At 38.0% G+C, this 25456-nt stretch overlaps 1 protein-coding gene across 1 annotated transcript in view; it reads left to right on the top strand.

The window, feature by feature from the left end:
- LOC138415778 (membrane cofactor protein-like) overlaps positions 1–25456 on the top strand; it is a 57919-nt gene that overhangs the window by 14752 nt on the left and 17711 nt on the right. The window contains exons 4-9 of the mRNA XM_069544321.1: positions 5487–5572; positions 6886–7083; positions 13045–13227; positions 20161–20208; positions 24117–24170; positions 25159–25194. Coding sequence (XP_069400422.1) covers positions 5487–5572; positions 6886–7083; positions 13045–13227; positions 20161–20208; positions 24117–24170; positions 25159–25194 — 605 coding nt within the window. The remainder of the gene's footprint in view (positions 1–5486; positions 5573–6885; positions 7084–13044; positions 13228–20160; positions 20209–24116; positions 24171–25158; positions 25195–25456) is intronic.

Genomic DNA, 25456 nt, shown 5'->3' with positions numbered 1-25456 from the left:
TTGTGGTTATATGAGATTTTTGTATAGGAGTCTATATTTATACATACTTGTTTTAAGTTGCAGATTTCTTAATTTCAAACGTATTTTAGATATCCTGCCTTTTATTCTCCTCCCCTCACAATTACTGGTTTTGATTTTATATTTCACATCTAATTTTTTGTGTATCCCTTAACTGCTTATTGTCGATACAAATTATTTCATTGCTTTTTTCTTTTAACTTCCCTACTAGCTTTGTGTGTGGATGAGTTTCTAACTGTATTGTAAGTTTGCCTTTACCCATAAGCTTTTCCATTTTATAAGTTTATTCTTTTTATTTGTGATCTTTTCATTTCTACAGAGAATTTCCTTTATTATCTGTTGTAAAGATGCTTTGGTAATAGTGAATTATTTTAGCTTTTGCTTGTCTCTAAAACTTTTGATTTCTCCATCAAATCTGAATGAAATGAGAGCTTTGCTGAATAGAGTATTCTTGATTGTAACTTTTTGGCTTTCATCACTTTAAAGTCTCTTCTTTACAGCCTGCAGAATTTCTGCTGAAAAATTAGTTGATAGCCTTATTGGTGGAGAAGGCAATGGCAACCCACTCCAGTACTCTTGTCTGGGAAATCCCATGGATGGAGGAGCCTGGTAGGCTACAGTCCATGGGGTCGCGAAGAGTCGGACATGACTGAGCAACTTCACTTTCACTTTTCACTTTCCTGCACTGGAGAAGAAAATGGCAACCCACCCCAGTATGCTTGCCTGGAGAATCCCAGGGGTGGGAGCCTGGTGGGCTGCCATCTATGGGGCTGCACAGAGTTGGACATGACTGATGTGATTTAGCAGCAGCAGCAGCAGCCTTATTGGAGTAATCTCATATGTTATTTGTTGATTTTCACTTGTTGCTTTTAATATTTTCTCTTCATCTTTAGTTTTTGTCATTTTGATTATTCTATGTCATGGTATATTCCTCTGTGGGTTAATCCTGTATCACACTCTCTGCACTTCCTAGACCTGGGTGACTGTTCCTTTTCCAGATTAGGGGAGTTTTCAGCTATTATCTTTTCAAATATTTTCTCAGGCCCTTTCTCTCTCCGCCTTCTGGGACCCCAATAATGCAAATGCTAGCATGCTTAATGTTGTCCCGGAAGTCCCTTAAATTGTTCTCATTCTTTTTCATTCTTTTTTCTGTTCCGTGGCACTGATTACCACCATTTGGTCTTCCACCTCGCTGACCTGTCCTTCTGTCTCATTCACGCTACTATTGATTCCTTCTAGTGTAGTTTTCAGTTCAGTTATTGTATTCTTTAATTGTATTTGGCTTTTCTTTATATTTTCTAATTCTTTGTTAAAAACGCCTCATTTTTCACTTTGTGCGTCCAGTTCTCCTGAGTTCTTTGATCATCTTTACTGTCATTACTCTGAACTCTTTCTTGGGTAGATTCCATTCCTTCACGTCAGTTAGTTCTTCTTGGGTTTTATCTTGTTCCTTCATCTGAAATGTATTCTTCTGTGCTTTCATTTTCTTTAAATTGCTATTTGTATGTTTTGTATGTGGTAAGTTGGTTACTCTTTTTTGATTTTGGAGAAGTGACCCTCTTTAGGAAATGTTCAAAGCATCCCAGCAGTACACTCCCCTCTCATCACTCATAGGCCCAGGATTAGCTGGCCTGCATTTGTAGACTCAATCTGCAGGCTGAAGGGCTGTAATTTTCTTGCTTCCAGTGTCAGCCCCATGGCCACTGGAGCTGGATCTTGGTCCTCTGTTGGGCAGGGTCATGTCTAGTGAAGTGAAAGTGAAAGTCACTCAGTCATGTCTGACTCTTTGCGACCCCATGATCTATACAGTACATGGAATTCTCGAGGCCAGAATACTGGAGTGGCTAGCCTTTTCCTTCTCCAGGGGATTTTCCCAGTCCAGGGATTGAACCCAGGTCTCCTGCATTGTGAACAGATTCTTTCCCAGCTGAGCCATAAGGGAAGCCCAAATGTGGCTGTGGGCTCAGGAAGTCTCTAGGCAGCCTGTCTGCTGATGCTCATCTGTTGTTTGGCCTGAGGTGTTTCCAGCACTGGATCCTACAGACTGTTGGGTGGGGCCAGGTCTTGATGCCAAAATATCAGCCTCTGGGAGAGCTCACACAGATGAGTGTGCCCTGATACACCTGCCATGCCTGTGTGCTCAGTCGTGTTCAGCTTTGCTACCCCATGAGCTGCAGCCCTCCAGGCTCCTCTGTCCATGGACTTTCTCAGGCAAGACTAACGGAGTGTGTTGCCATTTTCTTCTCCAGGGGATCTTCCCAACCCAGGGATCAACCTGCATCTCCTACACTGACAGGCAGATTCTTTACTGGGCCATCTGAGAAGTCCTATATATCTGCCACCAATGTCTATATCCCCAAAGTGAATCACAGCCAGCCCCTGCTTCCTCAGGACACCTTTCAAGATCAGTAGGTAGTTCTGATCGAGGATCCTATGAAGTTACTGCTTCTGCCTTTGTTCCTGGTGTCTGTGAGACTTCTGTGTACCCTTTTAGAGTGAAGTCTCTGGTTCTCCCAGTCCTGTGAGCTCCTGTAATCAAGCTCTGGTGGCTTTCAAAGCCAAATGCTCTGGGATCTCCTCTTCCCCAGTGCTGGAGTCTTGGGTTAAGGGCTTCAGTGGGACTCAGAACTCGCTCTAGCGGTAAAACCTCTATAATATAATTATCCTCCAGCTTGCGGGGCACCCACCTAAGGGAATGGGATTTGCTTATATTCCTAATCTTCCCTCCTACCAGTCTCTTTGTGGTTCCATCTTTTTGTTTCTAGCTCTAGGGCACCTTTTCCGGTAGGCTTCAGTCTTTTTCGATGAGGATTGCCCGGTAGGTTGTTGTGATTTTGGTTTTCTTGTTGGAGGAAGTGAGTTTAGGGTCCTTCTACTCTGCCATCTTAGCTGCTCTGTCTTTGTCTTTTGAGAGTTTGATTATTACGTGTCTTAGTGTGGGCTTCTTTAAGTTCTTTTTACCTGGACGTTGTTGAGCTTCTTGATTGCATCTGTGTTTCTCATCAAATTTTGGAAGTCGTCTGCCATTATTTTGTAAAGTGTTCTCTCTGTCGCTTTCTATCTCTCCTCTCCCTCTGAGAGTCCCACAGCGTGTGTGATCCACTTCATGATATCACACAAGCCCTTTAGGGACTGCTCATTTTTCTTCACTCTTTTTTCTTTCTGTTGCTCAGATTCAATAACTTCCCCCATTCTATATTTAGGTTCACTAATTTTTCTTTCTGCCTGCTCAAATTTTCTTTAAATCCCTCTACTGAATTTTTTAGACCAGGTATTGTACTTTAAGCCTAGAATTCCTCCTTGATTTCTTCTTAGGTTATCTGTCTCCTCATGATGGGCTTCCTGGGTGGCGCAGTGGTAAAGAATCTGCCTGTCAGTGCAGGAGACACAAGAGACGAGGGTTGGATCCCTGGGTTGGGAAGATACCTTGGAGTAGGAGATGACAACTGACTCCAGTGTTCTTGCCTGGAAATTTTCATGGCAGAGAAGCCTGGCAAGCTTCAGTCCATGGGGTCATGAAGAGTCAGACACAACTGAGCAGGCACTCATGAGCGTTCTCCTTATGATTGTTCTGCTTTGCTCATACATCATTTTCTTGATTTTCTGTACATCTTTCTTTAGCTGTTCAAGCATATTTAAGATAGTCCTTATCTAATCTATCTGTCATCAGATGTTTTTCAGAAGCAGTTTCTGTTCATTTAATTTTATTTTTATATTGAATGGGCCATACTTTCCTATTTCTTTGTATGCCTGGTGATTTTTTGTGGAATACTGGACATTGGAATTTAATAATATGGTAACTTTGGAAGTCAGATCCTCCCCTTTCCCTGGGCATTGCAGTTTTTGTTATTGTTTTTTGATTGCTGTAGGATATTTTTCTGCCAACAATCAACCTGAGTTGTAAACTGAAGGTCTTCACAGGCCATTTCTGAGTTTTTCCCTGAATATGCACATTTACTTTCTAAATTTCCCCTCATATGCAGTTGTTTTTGAATGTCTAATCTTTAATTATTGACTCCTGAAGCATTAAAATGAAGTTGAAAGCAAAAATCAAATGGAAGCAAATGGTGCTCGATCTTTAAATCCCATGTAATTCACTTGTGCCAACAAGGAAGGGGCTTGCAAGCATCAGCAAGACATGGCAACAATGGCTACCCACTATTTTCTGTGATCAGGAACAAAAGTCAGCAGTCAGAGTACATATCCTTGGTTCTTGGAGGACAGTCCTTTCTGGGTACTCTGCCTCCTGCAGTTTGTCTGTGAGCCGCTCAGGAACACATGCACAGCTGCCTGCTACATTGCTGAGAGTGGGGATGGGTAGCTGCTATTTTCCTAAGAGCTGAAATTGACTGAAATGACTGTGATTTTCCTGTCTGAGTTTTCCTCTGGAACTCACAGTTCTTCAGCAGACTCCAAAGTCCAAAAATAGTGACATCAGGCAGACTCTGCCATTGCGGTTTTTGTCTAGTTATGGAGACAGATCCCTAGTGCCTCCACCTCTGCCACCTTCCCCAAGTCCTCTCCTAAAACACTACAATATCCAAAAAATGAGGGCAACTTGATGGAGAAGTCTACTAGAACCTTGTGCAAGCAGTTTCCCTGATTATTTTTAAATTGATCAAATAAAAATATTAGAATGTTCTGTCATAGATGTAGAGAGCCTATTAGGCACTTTGAGAGGTTCCAAAAACTTAAAGCATAGACTCCTCTCAAAAAGATAGAAAAATTGAAACACAATATATACTAGTATAATATATTAAAGCAAAATAGTAAGTAAGAAGTGCCGAATACATAAAATTATTTATGATCATTACAATGAGAGTCCAGAGGGAGGAGAGAGCACTATAAATTTAAATTATCAGAAAAGATTAAGAGAAGATTGCATTAAGTATCAGTCCTAAGCGTTCCTAGGAAGATATTCTGATCTAAAGAATATTAAAAAGAGCTAAAACTTACCTAGCACTCACTATGTGTCAGATGCTAACTTATTCTCTAAACAATCCCATGAGGTATGCCCTATTGTGTCATTTACATAGATGAGGAAATTGAGCAAGAAAAACAGTAAAAGGCTTTCCCAAGCTCAAATAACAAGTCCGTCATTCACTAGAATTTGAATCCAGGCAGGCAAGCTCTAGAGCCTGGTCTCTCTTTCTCAGTTCTGACTGAACACAGTGGTGGGAGCAAAAGCTTAGACGTGAAAGTGTGATGCCTTTGCCAGAGAGAGCAGAGATGCCAGTCTGAAGCGTGACAGAGTCATGGAGACTTTTTGCTGTGGGCCAGTGTGTGTTCACAGGCAATAAATCTTTACTTGATTAGAATTGCAGATTTGGTTAGCACTTTCATTTGTATCATGTCACTTAAGAAACGTCTCCCTCAAAGTACTAGAGTGTAGAAAAACAACCATATAAAAGTTTTCATCATTATGTGTGCTGTTAAAGAAGCAGTAACCTTTTCTTTTTCCTGTTTAGTTATTTCTTAAGAGGAAAACCTATCATAGTTTGTAATCTTGTTGGAGAGAATGTGTCTTGGAGTGATACTGTCCCACACTGTGAAAGTAAGTAAGTTCTCACTCTAGAATTTAGATCAAGAATGTTCAAACTTTTTTGGCTGCAGGATATGTTTTTGCTTTTAAATCAGCAATGATCCCAAAGAGCTTTTCTTTATGTGCCTTGCTGTGCTAAGTTGCTTCAGTCGTGTCCAGCTCTGCAATGCTATGGACTGTGGCCCACCCTGGGATTCTCCAGGCAAGAATGCTAGAGTGGGTTACCAGGCCACCCTCCTGGGGATCTTCCACACCCAGAGAATGAACCTGCGTCTCTCATGTCTCCTGTATTGGCAGACGGGTTCTTACTACTAGTGCCACCTGAGAAACTGCTTCTTTGTGTGCTTTATGTCTACTGGTATTCATTTTATTGAAATTAGAATGAAAGTTTTTAAAATAGTTTTTTATTAACTCACTTTTAAGACTTGTATAAAGTCAATACATGTTAACATATATACCATATTTTTATGAAAAAATAAAAAAAATTCCAAAACAGTGAGAACAGTGGCATTGTTTTACATTTTTTGCAAATATCTGGCTTAAAGGAAGACATCTGGATTCAGTCTGTTTCAAATTCACACAATTTGTAGATTCTGGGAAATTTCACGATACAGTTACAAGGATGACCGTGAAATAAGACAGTATTTTGGTATTATTGTGAACCTCTGATGTAGTAAATGGATATGTTTATAAATTATAAAGAATTTCTTAGTGGTGGATTTTATTATTTTTTAATTAATTAATTTTTTAATGGAAGGATAATTGCTTTACAGAATTTTGTGGGTTTTTCTCAAACTTCAACATGAATCAGCCATAGGTATACATACATCCCCTCCCTTTTGACCCTCCCTCCCATCTCCCTCCCCATCCCACCCCTCTAGGCTGATACAGAGCCCCTGTTTGAGTTTCCTTGGCCATAGAGCAAATTCCCATTGGCTATCTCTTTTACATACAGTAATGTAAGTTTCCATGTAGTCGCAAGCATATTTTCTCATTAAATTTCCATCTCTTATGATGTCTAGAACAAAACTTTGTGTGTCCTTGTAGATAATATAGGAATTTCATATAGATACTTTAATAGGTATTTAAGGAAGTGAGTTTGGTTCTTAAAAGTTAATTTCTGTGTAAGTTGAATAGTTCTATGAAAGTTTCCATAATACACTCTCTCATGGAAACTTTCCTCTAAATGGATAATGGATTCACAATTAACTTCCAGAAACCCTAAGTTAAAGTGCTTATTGAGGCAGTGATAGCACTTTACTAACGCTGTCTCACTCTTCCACTTTTCGTTTGCCTTCCTTTTCACATTTTTTCCCCCTTTTCAGAGATTTATTGTGGACAACCTCCAAAAATAAAGCATGGAAAACACACCAATAGCTACAGGAATATATTTGAGTATAATGAATTAATAACTTACAGTTGTGATCCTTCAAATGGACCAGATGAATATGCACTTGTTGGACAGAACAAGCTCACCTGTATTGAACCTAACAAATGGAGCAGTGACCCTCCTCTGTGCAAAGGTAACCATATTTCCGTTTATCTCCCTTATTTGTAAATACTATGGAATACTTTGCAAATAGTTTCGTTGTTGTTCAGTCACTTAGCCGTGTGCAGCTCTTTGCAACCCCATGGACTGCAGCACGCCAGGCTTCTCTGTCCTTCACCATTTCCTGGAACTTGCTCAAATTCATGTCCATTGAGTTTTACCAATAAGTAAATAATTTTGCCAATAAGTGAAAGAATCATGCAAGTTTCCTCCTCTGTTTACATTGCCTTCTAATTTAATTTAGGCCAAATTGAATAGAAAATAGTTCTAGTTGTGGGGCTTCCCACTCCCGCCCCAGATGTTATTGACATTCCAGTTTATACACTGTGATCTAATATGTGTGTGTGTATAAAAGTTAGGACTTTTTGCTTCAAAATCTAAAAAACTCAACACATGCTGCCTTGAAAATAAAGTTTTTCCTTATATTGCAAGATGTCTGAGTGTTCTAGCTACAAATAATGGCAGTGCAGATTTTTAAAGGCTAACTCTCTCATTGATAATAATGACAAACTCTGGACAAAATATATTTTTAAAATAATGTTTAAGGCACTCAAGTGAAGTGAAGCAAGGAGATGCTAGAGGGGCTTTGACTCTTGGAAGGAAGCAGTCACTGAGTACAGGGTGATATTTACTCTTTTTACCTGCACAGGGAACATTTTCCAAGGGAGATCATATTCTAGCACTAAAATCATCCTGAATACATTATCTGATCAAAATGGAATAAATGCAGAAATTAAAACAGCTAATCTAGAAAATTCTCAAATATTTGAAAATTATAAAAGATACTCATAAATAACCCATAATTAAAGTAACAAATAAAGTTAGAACATATTCTGAATTGAATAAAAATGAAAAACATGATATATCAAAATAGCAAAATTTGTGTGACGCAGCAAAAGCATTGCTTAGAGGGAAATTTATAGCATGAATTTGTGCTAGGAAAAAAATCTCAAGTTAATAATTGAAGCTTCCACCTTACAAAACTAAAAAGGAAAGAGCAAACAAACTCAAAATAAGGAGACATAAGATAATCATAAATAGAGAAAGATCAATAAAATTGTAAAGAGAAAATAATACAGAAAACCAATGAAACTCTGTGGTTCTTGGAGAAGATTGATAAAGCTGTAACTAGGCTGACAAGAAAGAAAAAAGATATTTAATAAATCAGAGCATGAAAAATATCATATGATATCATTTATACAGAGAAGATAAATAATACAACAAACTAGTAAATAAAAAAAAAAGAAACAGACTCACAGATACAGAGAACAAGCTACTGGTTATTAGCAGGGAGAGGAAAGAGAGGCAATATAGGGGTAGGGAGCATGGCTATAAGACAGGCTACAAGAATGTATTGTATGACATGAGGAACATAGTCACTGTTTTGTAATAACTTTAAATGGAATGTACCCTTTAAAAGCTGTTTAAAAATTAAAAATAAATTCTTCAGTTCAGTTCAGTTCAGTCGCTCAGTCATGTCCGACTCTTTGCGACCCCATGAATCGCAGCACGCTAGGCCTCCCTGTCCATCACCAACTCCCAGAGTTCACTCAGACTCACGTTGATCGAGTCAGTGATGCCATCCAGCCATCTCATCCTCTGTCGTCCCCTTCTCCTCCTGCCCCCAATCCCTCCCAGCATCAGAGTCTTTTCCAATGAGTCAACTCTTCGCATGAGGTGACCAAAGTACTGGAGTTTCAGCTTTAGCATCCTTCCTTCCAAAGTACACCCAGGGCTGATCTCCTTCAGAATGGACTGGTAAAAAAAAATTCTTACAAAGAATAAAAAAGAGGACATTGCTAATATATTATACAGATATTTAAAGGGATGATTAAAGAATACGATGATGATAGTTGTAATATCACAAATTTATGCTTATAAATTTAACAACAAATGAAATTAACAAACTGCTTTGAAGAAAAGTTTTCAAAATTCCTTAAAAGAAAAAAACACACTTCAGTATTCTTGCCTTGAGAACCCCAGGAACAGTGTGAAAAGGCAAAAAGATAGGACAATGAAAGATGAACTCTCCAGGTCAGTAGGTGCCCAATATTCTACTGGAGATCAGTAGAGAAATAACTCCAGAAAGAATGAAGGGATGGATCCAAAGCACAAACAACACCCAGTTGTGAATGGGACTGGTGGTAGAAGCAAGATTCGATGCTGTAAAGAGCAGTATTGCATAGGAACCTGGAATGTCAGGTCCATGAATCAAGGCAAATTGGAAGTAAAACAAGAGATGGCAAGAATGAACATCGACATTCTATGAATCAGCGAACTAAAACGGACTGGAATGGGTGAATTTAACTCAGATGACCATTATATCTACTCCTGTGGGCAGGACTCCCTTAGAAGAAATAGAGTAACCATCATAATCAACAAAAGAGTCTGAAATGCAATACTTGGATGCACTCTCAAAAACGACAGAATGATCTCTGTTCATTTCCAAGGCAAACCATTCAATATTATGGTAATTCAAGTCTACACCCTGACCAAAATGCTGAAGCTGAAGTTGAACAGTTCTATGAAGACATACAAGACCTTCTAGAAGTAACACCCAAAAAAGATGTCCTTTTCATTATAGGGGGCTGGAATGCAAAAGTAGGCAGTCAAGAAACACCTGGAGTAACAGGCAAATTTGGCCTTGGAGTACAGAATGAAGGAGGGCAGAGGATAATAGAGTTCTGACAAGAGAATGCACTGGTCATAGCAAACACCCTCTTCCAACAACACAAGAGAAGACTCTACACATGGGCTTCACCAGATGGTCAACACCAAAATCAGATTGATTACATTCTTTGCAGCCAAAGATGGAGAAGCTCTATACAGTCAGCAAAAACAAGACCAGGAGCTGACTGTGGCTCAGATCATGAGCTCTTTATTACCAAATTCAGACTTAAATTGAAGAAAGTGGAGAAAACCACTAGACCATTCAGGTATGACCTAAATCAAAACCCTTATGACTATACAGTGGAATGAGAAATAGATTTAAGGGACTAGATCTGATAGATAGAGTGTCTGATGAACTATGGACAGAGATTTGTGACATTGTACATCAAGACCATCCCCAAGAAAAAGAAATGCAAAAAAGCAAAATGGCTGTCTAGGGAGGCCTTACAAATAGCTGTGAAAAGAAGGGAAGCAAAAAGCAAAGGAGAAAAGGAAAGATATACCCATTTGAATGCAGAGTTCCAAAGAATAGCAAGAGAGATAAGAAAGCCTTCCTCAGCAATCAATGCAAAGAAATAGAGGAAAACAATAGAATAGGAAAAACTAGAGATCTCTTCAAGAAAATTAGAGATACCAAGGGAACATTTCATGCAAAGATGGGCTCGATAAAGGACAGAAATGGTATGGACCTAACAGAAGCTGAAGATATTAAGAAGAGGTGGCCAGAATACACAGAAGAACTGTACAAAAAAGATCTTCATGACCCAGATAATCACGATGGTGTGATCACTCACCTAGAGCCAGACATTCTGGAACATCAAGTCAAGTGGGCCGTAGGGATTATCACTACGAACAAAGCTAGTGGAGGTGATGGAATTCCAGTTGAACTATTTCAAATCCTGAAAGATGACTCTGTGAAAGTACTCCACTCAATATGCCAGCAAATTTGGAAAACTCAGCAGTGGCCGCAGGACTGGAAAAGGTCAGTTTTCATTCCAGTCCCAAAGAAAGGCAATACCAAAGAATGCTTAGACTACCGCACAATTGCACTCATCTCACGCTAGTAAAGTAATGCTTAAAATCCTCCTAGCCAGGCTTCAGCAGTATGTGAACCATGAACTTCCTGATGTTCAAGCTGGTTTTAGAAAAGGCAGAGGAACCAGAGGTCAAATTGCCAACATCCCCTGGATCATCGAAAAAGCAAGAGAGTTCCAGAAAAACATCTATTTCTGCTTTATTGACTATGCCAAAGCCTTTGACTGTGTGGATCACAATAAACTTGGAAAATTCTGAAAGAGATGGAACTACCAGACCACCTGACCTGCCTCTTGAGAAACCTATATGCAGGTCAGGAAGCAACAGTTAGAACTGGACATGGAACAACAGACTGGTTCCAAATAGGAAAAGGAGTATGTCAAGGCTGTATATTGTCACCCTGCTTATGTAACTTATATGCAGAGTACATCATGAGAAATGCTGGGCTGGATGAAACACAAGCTGGAATCTAGATTGCTGGGAGCAATATCAATAACCTCAGATATGCAGATGACAGCACCCTTATGGCAGAAAGTGAAGAACTAAAGAGCCTCTTGATGAAAGTGAGAGAGGAGAGTGAAAAAGTTGGCTTAAAGCTCAGCATTCAGGAAACTAAGATCATGGCATCTGGTCCATGACAGATAGATGGGGAAACAATGGAAACAGTGGCTGACTTTATTTTTCTGGGCTTCAAAATCACTGCAGATGGTGATTGCAACCATGAAATTAAAAGATGCTGACTCCTTGGAAGGAAAATTATGACCAACCTAGACAGCATATTAAAAAGCAGAGACATTACTTTGCCAACAAAGATCCATCTAATCAAGGCTATGGTTTTTCCAGTAGTCATGTATGGATGTGAGAGTTGGACTATAAAGAAAGCTGAGTGCCAAAGAATTGCTGGTTTTGAACTGTGGTGTTGGAGAAGACTCTTGAGAGTCCCTTGGACTGTAAGGAGATCCAAGCAGTCTATCCTAAAGGAGATCAGTCCTGAGCGTTCATTGGAAGGACTGATGTTGAAGATGAAACTCCAATACGTTGGCCACCTCATGCAAAGAGCTGACTCTTTGGAAAAGACCCTGATGCTGGGAAAGATTGAGGGCAGGAGGAGAAGGGGAGGACAGAGGATGAGATGGTTGGATGGCATCACTGACTCGATGGACATGGGTTTGGGTGGACTCCGGGAGTTGGTGATGGACAGGGAGGCCTGGCGTGCTGTGGTTCATGGGGTTGCAAAGAGTCAGACATGACTGAGCGACTGAACTGAACTTTGAAGAAACATATACCAAAATATCTCCACACAAAGATGTAGGTAGCCTGAATAGTCTTGTATCTATTAAAGTGAAAGTGAAAGTGAAGTCGCTCAGTCGTGTCCGATTCTTTGCGACCCCATGGGCTGTAGCCTACCAGGCTCCTCTGTCCATGGGATTTTCCAGGCAATAGTCCTGGAGTGGATTGCTATTTCCTTCTCCAGGAGATCTTCCTAACCCAGGGATCGAACCTGGGTCTCCCGCATTGTAGACAGAAGCTTTACCATCTGAGCCACCAGGGAAGTCTATATCTATTAAGGAAATATAATTTGTATTTAAAAACCTTCCCACAATGAGAACAGAGACCTCCTCGATCTGAGAGATGTCCTTCTTAGGGAATTCTACTATATACTGCAGGAATAAATAATAGCACCTCTACATAAACTCTTCAAGAAATATGAGAAACAAATGCTTCTCAACTCATTTCATGGGGACTTTACCCTGATACCAAAGGCAGACAAACAATTTGAAAGAAGATTATAAACAAGATACTTACTGAATATAGAACTTCTCAGCAAAGGGAAGTCCTGCATGCCACAGTGCATGGGGTCACAAAGAGTCAGACACAACTGAACGACGGAACAACATTGGAAAGAAAGAAATAAAATAGTCCGTATTCACTTACAACATGATTGTCTCAAAAACTGATGTTTTAGCAAAGTCGCAAAATATGGGATCAACATACAAAAATTGTAGAAATCCAATAAACTATAATGACAGTTTTTTCTATGTGGAAAAATATTGTTTTTCTAAATCTGTTTCCCTGGAATTCAAATGCACAAATGAAGTCTTTTTTTTTTTTCCCCCCGATTAGCATCTTGCCTTTTATTCCTGGCCTCTTTCTTCCCACTTTACACTAATTTTTCAGGTCCAGTGTGAAAGCAGCTTTTTATTAACTCTGGAATTTCTCCACTTTTCAGTTGTCAAATGTGAACGACCATTTCTCGAACATGGAATAATGGTGTCAGGAAGTAGAGAAAAATTTTCATACCAGTCAGTGGTGGTGTTCGAATGCCTCCAGGGCTTCTACCTGAACGGCAGCAACCTGGTGTTCTGTGGTGGTAACGACACGTGGGAACCTGAGATGCCAACCTGTATCAAAGGTACAAGTGTTGTGTTTTTGCTTTTTCTAATTTTGTCTTTTAGTTTTTAAGATTAATTGAAAAACCTGATAAGAATTGACCAGAATAATTGAGAAAAATCTTAGTATTTACCTCTGTCTTGTACCCATTTCCATGGCAGGTGTATGTCAGAATTTACATAGAATTCTAGTGTGATTTGGTATGGTTTATGGAGTCTTAGCACATTCTGTTAGCAAATAACACAAGAGTATGTATTTCTCTTGTTCAGTATTTTTATGTCTAAAAATAAATGGGGAACCATCTTTCAAAGTAGACTGAAGCATGAGAATTTTTACCTATTTAAGTCAAGAAAAGAATGAGAGGCATAATTCATATAAATGAAAGCAGTAATCCCAACTGGTTGGCCCTACATTATTTCTTTTTCAGTGGTGATTTCTCTCAATACAAAGCTCACAATTTTGAGCCATTCAGATTTAGTATCTTCTTGCTTATATTTTACAAAAAATTCTTTAAATTCGTATGATTTACACTCATTCATCATTTTCAGTAATAAAAAGAGGAAGAACACAGTTACAGCCATTTAGTTATACTTAGTGATTCTAAAAGTATTTGGTGTGGTCTGCAGATATCAGCAGATGCATAAATTTGGGCGAGTTATGTGACCTTTACATGTGCTTACTTCCATGTAAAGGGTTAGTGCTTTCTTCACTTGGCGAAAGCAAAGTTAAAATAGGTCCATTTAAACCCTGTAGCACGGTGCCTAGCATTTAGAAAGCTCTTTAAAGGCAGCTTGTGTGACTTCCAGCATCACATTTAGAGAATATTTTCCAGATCCAAGACTGTGTTTCGTTTTCCAGACTGTACCCACCTTGGTTCTTTTCATAAAACTGGGTAATTTCTGCTGTTACCAGAATAATACCAGTATTTCTACCACCCCCATCATTCCCACCTCATACAATTATTATCTTTCTGTTTACTGGGCATTTTTATTTTGCAACAGAAAGTAAATTTCTTAACAACTGAAAAACAGAAAAAGTCCTAACTTAAATGACGTGAAGGATTTCTGGCAGGGACTATTTGTCAGCTGCTCTTCCTAAGACTTAAGAGACTGTTTGATACGGTGGAAGAAATTGTCTTCCTAATTTCAGGGTTGCTTTATCTGGCTGCTTCTATTTAGTTGCATCAGAAGCTAGAGACAAGAGGAACACTCGGAAGAGTGTTAGCCGAGGCGGATGCTCTCAGGATCCCAGCGTGGCTCTGCTCAGTCAAATAACATCATTTCTGTGGGTTCTAGTTTCTTGTTGTCTGTTGACACAACAAATGTCACTTACTGGCTGCTAATTTGTGTCCTATTGTCCAAATATTTTAAAGTATTGAGGGGCATTATTCATGTTAACATGGTAATTAGAACTCCTTTTTGTAATTCCTGTAAACCTGGTACCCAGTAGCCTCTTTGAGTACTTTGGTGAGTGCTATGTAGTTTTGTGGGGAAAGATATTTTTTCTGATGGATGAGATATATATATATCATATATTTATATATAAATATATTTATTTATATATGATATATAAATTATATAAATATATATTTTGTGTAAATATTTTATATATTATGTTTATGTAAATATTGCATAATAAATCTATACTCATTGTCCCATCCATGTTTACTCATATGGTTAGTGAGATTATGCACTGTGGTATACAGTATTTATTGATAATGCCTTTTTAAAAGTTAACCATAAACATTTCATAAGAAGAAAAAGCAATACAAGATGGCAAAGTGATTGTCTGAGGAGGCTTTTCAAATAGCCAAGAAAAGAAGAGAAGTTAAAGGCAAGGGAGAAGAGGAAAGATATATCCAGCTGAATGCAGAGTTCCGGAGAATAGCAAGGAGAGATAAGAAGGCCTTCTTAAATGAACAGTGTGAAGAAAGAGGGAAACGATAGAGTGGGAAAGACTAGAGATCTCGTCACGAATATTGGAGATATCAAGGGAACATGCTATGCAAGGATGCACGCAATAAAGGAACTGTCATTCAAAGGAATGACAAGGAGCTACCAGAAGCAGAAGAGAGAAAGAAGAGGGAGCAAGAATACAGAGAAGAACTTTACAAAGTCTTAATGACCTGAATAACCGCAACCGCGTGGTGACTCACCTAGAGCCAGACCTCCTGGGGTGTGAAGTCAATTGGGCCTCAAGATGCATCATAAGAACAAACCTAATGGAGGTGATGGAATTCCAACTGAGCCATTTAAAGTTCTGAAAGATGTGATTGTTAAAGGGCTGCCCTCAATATGTCAGCAAATTTGGTAAACTCACCAGTGGCCACAGGACTGGGAATGGTCAGTTTTTGTTTCAATCCTAAAGAAGGACGATGCCGCGAATGTTCAAACCATTGTACAAGGGTGCTCACTTCACATGCTAGTAAGGTAATGCTCAAAATCTTTCAAGCTAAGCTTCAGCAGTACGTGAAATGAAAACGTCCAGATGTAGAAGCTGGGTTTAGAAAAGGCAGACAAACCAGAGATCAAATTGCCAATATCCGTTGGAGCATACAGAGCAAGGGAATTCCAGAAAAGCATCTACTGGTTCACTGACTATGCTAAAGTCTTTGATGTGTGGATCACAACAAACTGTGGAAAATTCTTAAAGAGATAGGAACACCAGACCAGCTTACCTGCCTCCTGAGAAACCTGTATGCAGAGCAAGAAGCAACAGTTTGAACTGGACATGGAACAACAGACTGGTTCAAAATTGGGAAAGGAGTACATCAAGGCTGTGTATTGTTGCCCTGCTTATTTAACTTCTATGCAGATCACATCATGCAAAATGCTAGGCTGGATGAAGCACAAGCTGGGGTCAAGATTGCTGAGCAAAGTATCAACAGCCTCAGATATGCAGATGGTACCACTCTAATGGCAGAAAGTGAAGAGGAACTAAAGAGCCTCTTGATGAAATTGAAAGGGGAGAGTGAAAAATCTGGCTTAAAACTCAACACTGAAAAAACTAAGACCATGGCAAATGGTCTCCCCACTTCATGGCAAATAGAAGGGATAAAGTAGAAGCAGTGACAGATTTTATTTTCTTCAGTTCCAAAATCACTGTGGACAGTGACTGCAGCCATGAAATTAAGATGCCTGCTCCCTGAAAGAAAAGCTATGACAAGCCTGACAGTGTAATAAAAATCAGAGACATCCCTTTGCCAACAAAGGTCCATACAGTCAAAGTTATGGTTTTCCAGTAGCCATGTACAGATGTAAGAGTTGGACCATAAAGAAAGTTGAATGCTAAAGAACTGATGCTTTTGAATTGTGGTTCTGGGAGGACTCTTGGAGTCTCTTGGACAGCAAGGAGATCAAACTAGTCCATCCTAAAGGAAATCAACCCTGAATATTCATTGGAAGGGCTGATGCTGTTGACGCTGAAGCTGATACTCCAATACTTTGGCCACCTGAATCGAAGAGCTGACTCATTGGAAAAGACCCTGATGCTGGGGAAGGTTGAAGGCAGGAGGAGAAGGGGATGACAGAGGATGAGATGGTTGGATGGCACCACCAACTCAATAAACATGAATCTGAGCAAACTCCAGGAGACAGTGAAGGACAGGAGGGCCTGGCATGCTGCTGTCTACAGAGTGGCAAAGAGTCAAATGTGATCAAAGCAACTGAACAATAATCAAGGATTTTTTAAACACTGATACAGTTTACTGTTTGAAGAAGAAGTGAATATTTTGTGAGAAAAATCGTATGTAAAGACTACAGGGATTTTTCCTTTTTTAATAAAAATAAGCTCTCCTTATAGAATTGTCCATTTTTTATCCTCAGTTAGAGAAAGACTCCAAAAAAGGATCACTAGCAATCTATAATGGTGTTAGTCAGTTCAGACACTCAGTTGTGTCTGACTCTTTGCAACACCATGAACCACAGCACGCCAGGCCTCCCTGTCCATCACCAACTCCTGGAGTCCACCCAAACCCATGTCCATTGAGTCACTGATGCCATCCAACATCCTCATCCTCTGTCGTCCCCTTGTTTTCCTGCCCCTAATCCCTCCCAGCATCAGGGTCTTTTCCAATGAGTCAGTTCTTCACATGAGGTGGCCAAAGTTCACCTTGCAGTTTCAGCTTCAACATCAGTCCTTCCAATGAACACTCAGGACTGATCTCCTTTAGGATGGACTGCTTGGATATCCTTGCGGTCCAAGGGATTCTCAAGAGTCTTCTACAGCACCACAGTTCAAAAGCAGCAATTCTTCAGCACTCAGCTTTCTTAGTAGTCCAACTCTCATATCCTTACATGACCACTGGAAGAACCATAGCCTTGACTAGATGGACCTTTGTTGGCAAAGTAATGTCTCTGCTTTTCAATATGCTGTCCAGATTGCTCATAACTATCCTTCCAAGGAATAAGCATCTTTCAGTTTCACGGCTGCCATCACCATCTGCAGAGATGTTGGAGCAAAAAACAAAAACAAAAAAAGTCAGCCACTGTTTCCATTGTTTCCCCCATCTATTTGCCATGAAGTGATGGGACTGGATGCCCAAGATCTTAGTTTTCTGAATGTTGAGCTTTAAGCCAACTTTTTCACTCTCCTCTCTCACTTTCACCAAGAGGCTCTTTAGTTCTTCACTTTCTGCCATAAGGGTGGTGTCATCTGCACATCTGAGGTTATTGATATTTCTCCAGGCAACCTTGATTCCAGCTTGTGATTCTTCCAGCCCAGTGTTTCTCATGATGTACTCTGCATATAAGTTACATAAGCAGGGTGACAATATATAGCCTTGACCTACTCCTTTTCCTATTTGGAACCAGTCTGTTGTTCCATGTCCAGTTCTAACTGTTGCTTCCTGACCTGCATATAGGTTTCTCAAGAGGCAGGTCAGGTGCTCTGGTATTCCCATCTCTTTCAGAATTTTCCAGTTTATTGTGATCCACACAGTCAAAGGTTTTGGCATAGTCAATAAAGCAGAAATAGATGTTTTTCTGAAACTCTCTTGCTTTTTCAATGATCCAACAGACGTTGACAATTTGATCTTTGGTTCCTCTGCCTTTTTTAAAACTCACTTTAACATCAGGAAGTTCATGGGTCACGTATTGCTGAAGCCTGGCTTGGAGAATTTTGAGCATTACTTTACTAGCGTGTGAGATGAGTGCAATTGTTCGGTAGTCTGAGCATTCTTTGGCATTGCCTTTCTTTGGCATTGGTATGAACACTGACCTTTTCCAGTCCTGTGGCCACTGCTAAGTTTTCCATATTTGCTGGCATACTGAGTGCAGCACTTTCACAGCATCATCTTTCAGGATTTGAAAGAGCTTAACTAGAATTCCATCACCTCCACAAGCTTTGTTCATAGTGATGCTTCCTAAGGCCCACTTGACTTTACATTCCAGGATGTCTGGCTCTAGGTGAGTGTGAGTGATCACACCATCATGATTACCTGGCTCATGAAGATCTTTTTTGTACAGTTCTTCTGTGTATTCTTGCCACCTCTTCTTAATATTTTCTGTTTCTATTAGGTCCATACCATTTCTGCCCTTTGTTGAGCCCATCTTTGCATGAAATGTTCCCTTGGTATCTCTGATTTTCTTGAAGAGATTTCTAGTCTTTCCCATTCTATTGTTTTCCTCTATTTCTTTGCATTGATCGCTGAGGAAGGCTTTCTTATCTCTCCTTGCTATTCTTTGGAACTCTGCATTCAAATGGGTATATCTTTCCTTTTCTCCTTTGCTTTTTGCTTCCCTTCTTTTCACAGCTATTTGTAAGGCCTCCTCAGACAGCCATTTTGCTTTTTTGCATTTCCTTTTCTTGGGGATGGTTTTGATTCCTGTCTCCTGTACAATGTCACAAACCTCATTCCATAGTTCATCAGGCACTCTGTCTATCAGATCTAGTCCCTTAAATCTATTTCTCACTTCCACTGTATAGTCATAAGGGATTTGATTTAGGTCATACCTGAATGGTCTAGTGGTTTCCCCCACTTTTTCAACTTAAGTCTGAATTTCACAATAAGGAGTTCATGATCTGAGCCACAGTTAGCTCCTAGTCTTGTTTTTGCTGACTGTATAGAGCTTCTCCATCTTTGGCTGCAAAGAATGTAATCAATCTGATTTTGGTGTTGATCATCTGGTGATGTCCATGTGTAGAGTCTTCTCTTGTGTTGTTGGAAGAGAGTTTGCTATGACCAGTGCGTTCTCTTGTCAGAACTCTATTAGCCTTTGCCCTGCTTCATTCTGTACTCCAAGGCCAAATTTGCCTGTTACTCCAGGTGTCTCTTGACTTCCTACATTTGCATTCCAGTCCCCTATAATGAAAATGACATCTTTTTTGGGTGTTAGTTCTAGAAGGTCTTGTAGGTCTTCATAGAACCGTTCAACTTCAGCTTCGTCAGCATTACGGGTGGGGGCATAGTCTTGGATTACCGTGATATTGAATGGTTTGCCTTGGAAACAAACAGAGATCGTTCTGTCATTTTTGAGATTGCATCCAAGTACTGCATTTCAGACTCTTTTGTTGACAATGATGGCTACTCCATTTCTTCTAAGGGAATCTTGCCCACAGTATAGATATAATGATCATCTGAGTTAATGGTGTTAAGTCAGATCTCAATGTGCTAATGTGAGCAAATGTCAAAAAAATCCTTAGTGAAAAAGAAGTATGGAATATGGTACTACCTGCATTTTTAAAAAATTAACATAAAGTTTATGATTTATTGTTAGTTGATTAACTACTAGGATGTTCATTATAAAATACTCAGTTGTAGTGAACATTTTATACATATATCCTTATGTACTTGTGCAAATATTTATTTAGGTTAAACTCAGAAAGAGAAGTGCAAAGTTTTGAGTCAGTGTTTTTATTTATTATAAGAAATAATTTTTAAAGAATAAAAACCAAAATTAAATTCGTAATTTTGTATTGATGTGGCTGGTGAATGGAGTCAAATTTATTTTTTCAGGTTACAAGCCAACTCATCCAACGAAGACTCCACTTTCAAAATATCCAGGTTCAGTAATTCTTTATCCTACTTCTAGTTAAGAGCTTTATAAGGTGCAAAAGTTGCTTTTTACAGGTGCAAAATCATATATTTTATTTTAATTTTCATTTCTTTAATCCATGAGACTGAACTTTTATTGTCTACATTTATTTATTCATTTTTTGTTCATTTTTCTATTGTTTCTAAAATATTTTTAATTGTTAATTTGAACTCATAAAATCCTTTAATATGAATTTTTTTCTGAGGGTTGTTAGTTTATTTTTTATTTCCTTTTTTTTTGCTTTATTTTCACTAGTCACTAGTTTTATATATGAACATATGTTTGTAAATTTTCGAATATTACCAATGTATACAGAGTAAAAGGTGAATTCTTCTTATCTTTCTATAGCCTGTTACTATTATCACTCTTAATAGTTTAGGGTGTCTTCATCATATAAAAGTAGACATTTCCAAATTGATTGGCTTTCTAAAGTATCTTTGATATTAATTTCTCATTTTGATATCAGTTTCTCATTTAAATACTTTCTTCTCTGCAATTGCCTCTGTGTTTTTTGTCTTCAAATGGCTAAGTCGAAGATTTCTCTTGGTAAATGTCACATTGCTCTTGAAACTATGTAGGTTAGTTTCAAATATGTTTTGATAATGATTCCTAGCATAATTCCACAATAAGAGAATAGACTCTGTATGATCTCAATACCTTTGAACCATGAAATTTTTGCACCTATTTTATGTCATTGGATATGTTCCAATGTCTCCTGGTTTATAGTCTATGGGAACTTGAATAGAATTTGTATCCTGCCTTTGTGTGAAAATTACATAAATTTAATCATGTTGAATTGGCTCAGAGTGCTTTTCAGGTCTACTCTATCCTTCTACTTTTCTGTCTAATCATCCTATTAACTTTTGAGATTTTGATATTGAAACTCTAACTAAAAATCTTAATTTATCTACTTAAAAATAATTATAATATATAGTAGAATTATATGTAACTTTGTTCTGTATTTTCCAAGTCTCCTGAAAATGTGTTTTATGCTTTCACAATTTTAAGAAAATTTTAAAAATTAAAACTAAAAACAAAAAAAATAGTTTAAGGTGTCTTTGTATCTATTTCTGTATATCAAAATCCTTACATGTGTAGCTACACATTTAACTTGGTGTCTGTTTCTTTTTTTCTTAAGCAAAAATGACATCATACTGTTCACATTTTTCTGAAACTTGCATTTTTCTACTTAATGTCTTATATTGGGATTATAGTTTGAGTTATTCTTATCCTTCTAAATGATGACTTTAATATGCACCGTTATATTTTATTTAACTATTCTCCTATCAGAGGTCATTTATATGTGTAAAAGTTGTATATTAACAGGTAGCTGGATGTATGGATCTTTTGTCTGACGGCTATGAGTGTTGTGTCTTTCTCATAAAAGCTTTAGGATTTCCCCATGCCAAAATTATATAAACATATCAACCATACTGATTGCATTCTTTGGTACATCTGAAATGTATTATGATATGGAATGAGACTGGATCCCTCTTCACTTCACCCAACCCCCATCCAATGACAAAGTGACACCATTTATTAAATAACTTGTCTTTTCTCCAAGTGTTTTGAGATCAACATTTATGTAATTTTTCTTACCACTTCAGCCAATTCAGTAGCATTAAATGTATTCACTTTGTTATACAACCATCACTACTATCTAAAACTTTTTCACCACCTCAAACTAAACTTTATACCCATTATAAGCAGTAATGCTTCTTTCTCAACCATCATCCCAGCTTCAGTAACCTCTATTCTAATTTCTGTATCTATGAATTTAACTTACCTAGATACCTTATTTAATTAGAATTTTGCATGTGTCTTTTGTGTCTGGGTTATTTCTCTTAGCATAATGTCTTCAAAGCTCATCTACCTTATCTCAGAACTTTATTCCTTTTATGGCTGAAAATATTCCAATGTTTGTATATACCACATTTTATTTGTAATTTCATCTGTCAATGGATACTGGGTTGTTTTTTCCTTTTTGCAATTCTAAATGATGCCTCTCAGAATATTGGCATCTAAGTATCTATTTGGAGTCCCTGCTTTGAATTTTGGGAGTGAGTATATACCACGGAGTGGAATTATTGGGTTATATGTTAATTCTTGTTTAATTTTCAGAGGAACTGAAAATACTGTCCTCCATTAAAAAAAATGTTTTAAATTGGTTGCACCATTTTCATGCCCACCAGAGAAAAGTTTCTAATTTCTTGCCCTCTCTTCCAATACATGTTAATTTCTGGTTTTTATAATAACCGGAATTATCTATGTTAGTTAACAGGTGTGAAATAGTGTCTTGTGGCTTTTATTTACATTTCCCTAATGAATGGCGATGTGAGCAGCTTTTCATGTGGTACTTGGCCATTTATATATCTTCTTTGGAGAAATGTCTATTCATGTCTCTTGCCTGTTTGTAAAATGGCTTTGTGTTGTTGTTGAGTTTTAGAAGTGTATGATATATTTTGGATATTAATCCCTTATCAGGTTTACTATTTGCAGATGTTTCTGCTCATTCTGTGAGTTGCTTTTCACTCTATTAATAGTGTCCTTTGATGCACAAAAGGTTTTAGTTTTGATATAGTCTGATAGAGCTATTTTTCTCTTTGTTATATGTGCTTTTGATGTCACATCTAAGAAATCGTTTCCAGTTCAATATTATGAAATTGTCCTCTTTATTTTCTTCTAAGAGTTTTATAGTTCTATGTCCTATGTTTTTCGATTCGTTTTAAATTACTTTTTGTGTATAGTATAACATAGATGTCAAATTTCATCCTTTGCATGTGGATATCCAGTTTTCTGAAAATGGTTTGTTGAGAAAAGCTGCCCTTTCTTCACTGGATCCTCTTAGCACCCTTGTAAACAATCATTTGACCATATAAGCAAGGGTTTATTTCTGGGCCCTATATTCTATACCATTGGTCTGTATGTCTGTCTGTATGCCAGTATTGTCTTGATTATTGTAGCTTTTTAGTAAGTTTTGAAATCTCCTTCATTCATTTAAATTTTCTTCACTTTCAGCAATTTTCTTATAGTTTTCAATGTACAGATCTTTTATCTTCTTGATTAAACTTATTGAGTATTTTACTGTTTTTGATGCCGTTGTTAATTGAATTGTTTGCTTGCTTTCCTTTTTGGATTGTTCATTGTTAGCGTATAGAAGCACAACTGTGTTTTGTGTGTTGATTTTGTATCCTTCAGCTTTGCAGAATTAATGTACTAGTTCTAGCAGTTGTGTGCATTTGTGTGAATGTATGTGTGATCTTTAGAGAGCTTTCTGTATGAAAGATCATGTCATCTATAAACAGATCATTTTATTTCTTCCTTCCCATCTGGATATTTTTAATTTCTTTTTTGCATAATGACTGTGACCCAAACTTCCAATATTATGTTGACTTGAAGTGGCACATGCAGGAATTCTGTCTTGTTCTTGACCTGAAAATAAAGTTGTTGTTGTTTGACAATGAGTATGATGTTAGCCATGAGTATTATATAAATGGCCTGTATTATGTTGAGGAATGTACTCCAGAGCAATTTCTAAATCACTTTTAAGCCCTCCTTTATCTAGAATCACATTGAATTCAAGGCTGATTTTGAGACTATGCTGATCATAAGTTGGCTTGCTGTACATAGAGTTAGTCACAGGACTATCAACAGAAGAATGCTAATGGCCTTGAATATAATAATAAAATATAAGGTAAAATAAAAGTTTATAAAATTTAATGATGCAACTTTGAATGAGAAACATTAATATAATTTATAAGGAAATTAAATTATAATTATGAATTATAAAAAGGTACAAAACCAACAGCAATGAATTTATAGATCTTTAAGATTTATTTAGTCTTCCTTTTAACTTATTTCCAATTTTTTCCCCTAGGATATCCCAATCCCAGTGAAGAAATACCATCACTTGAAGACTTTGAGGATTTAGGTATTATTTTGATTATTAATAACTTGCATTATGAAACCTTAGATTTCTATATGGAAACATCATGGTTCAATCATTTGTAGGTAGGGAAGAAACAATGTGTCACAAATAATTAGTAATAATTGACATTTACAATTGTGTTATTAATGCAGATACCAAGACATGTTAAGTGGTGGGATATATAGACACATGTAGGTAATTTTCTCCAATCTAGTGAATTCTAATAAATAGTCTTGGTGTGTTTGTGTGCTAAATCACTAAGTCATGTCCAACTCATTGTGACCTCATGGACTGTAAGCCTGCCACAACACTGGAGTGGGTTGCCATTTCCTCCTCCAGGGGATCTTCCCAAACCAGGGATTGAACCCTATCTCTTGCATGTCCTGCATTGGCAGACAGATTCTTCACCACTGAGCCACTTGCTGCTGCTGCTGCTGCTGTCGCTTCAGTCATGTCTGACTCTGTGCGACCCCACAGATGGCAGCCCAACAGGTTCCCCGTCCCTGGGATTCTCCAGGCAAGAACACTGAAGTGGGTTGCCATTTCCTTCTCCAATGCATGAAAGTGAAAAGTGAAAGTGAAGTCACTCAGTCATGTCCAGCTCTTTGCAACTCCATGGACAGCAGCCCACCAGGCTCCTCCGTCCATCGGATTTTCCAGGCAAGAGTCCTGGAGTGGGGTGCCGTTGCCTTCTCCGACGGAGCCACTTAGGAAGCCCCTAATAAGCTGTACTCAATAACCTGTAAAAGCTACAGCACAACACAGTGAAAAGGGAGGTTCCTGTTAAGAGTTTAACAAGATGGGTCCTGTGCCTGGAATCTATTTAAAAAGGATCTGTGATCAAAATGACTTGGATGCACTCAGCAGTCATGTTCAAACTAGATTGATAAACATTTTTGCTGTAGTTCTTAGATGGTCTGATCAAAATTAAAGTATAGCTCCTATCTGGAATCCATATGTGTTCTTCAAAACTTTAAAATTTTTTTCTCAGATGCAGGAATCATTGCTTTGGCTATTCTTACTGCAAGTGAGTATCTCAAATTTTAATACCACTTAAATAAAGATGTAATATGAAGATGAGATGTGCATTTCTTCAATGATTTTCAGTTATTATAGTTTTTGTAGTAGAACAGTCTAATAATACCTGACCTCTTCTATGATATACTGCCTTATGTTGGTGACTGTATATTGTTTTATATTCTACATGTTCTCTTAGTAACAAACCCTAAATAATACATGGAAATGACCATGACCATTGGTCATGTGAGTCTACTTCCCAAATATGCTTT

Source organism: Ovis canadensis, chromosome 12, assembly GCF_042477335.2.
Source record: "Ovis canadensis isolate MfBH-ARS-UI-01 breed Bighorn chromosome 12, ARS-UI_OviCan_v2, whole genome shotgun sequence".
Taxonomy (NCBI): domain Eukaryota; kingdom Metazoa; phylum Chordata; class Mammalia; order Artiodactyla; family Bovidae; genus Ovis; species Ovis canadensis.
This window is presented reverse-complemented; position numbering and strand designations above follow the sequence as displayed.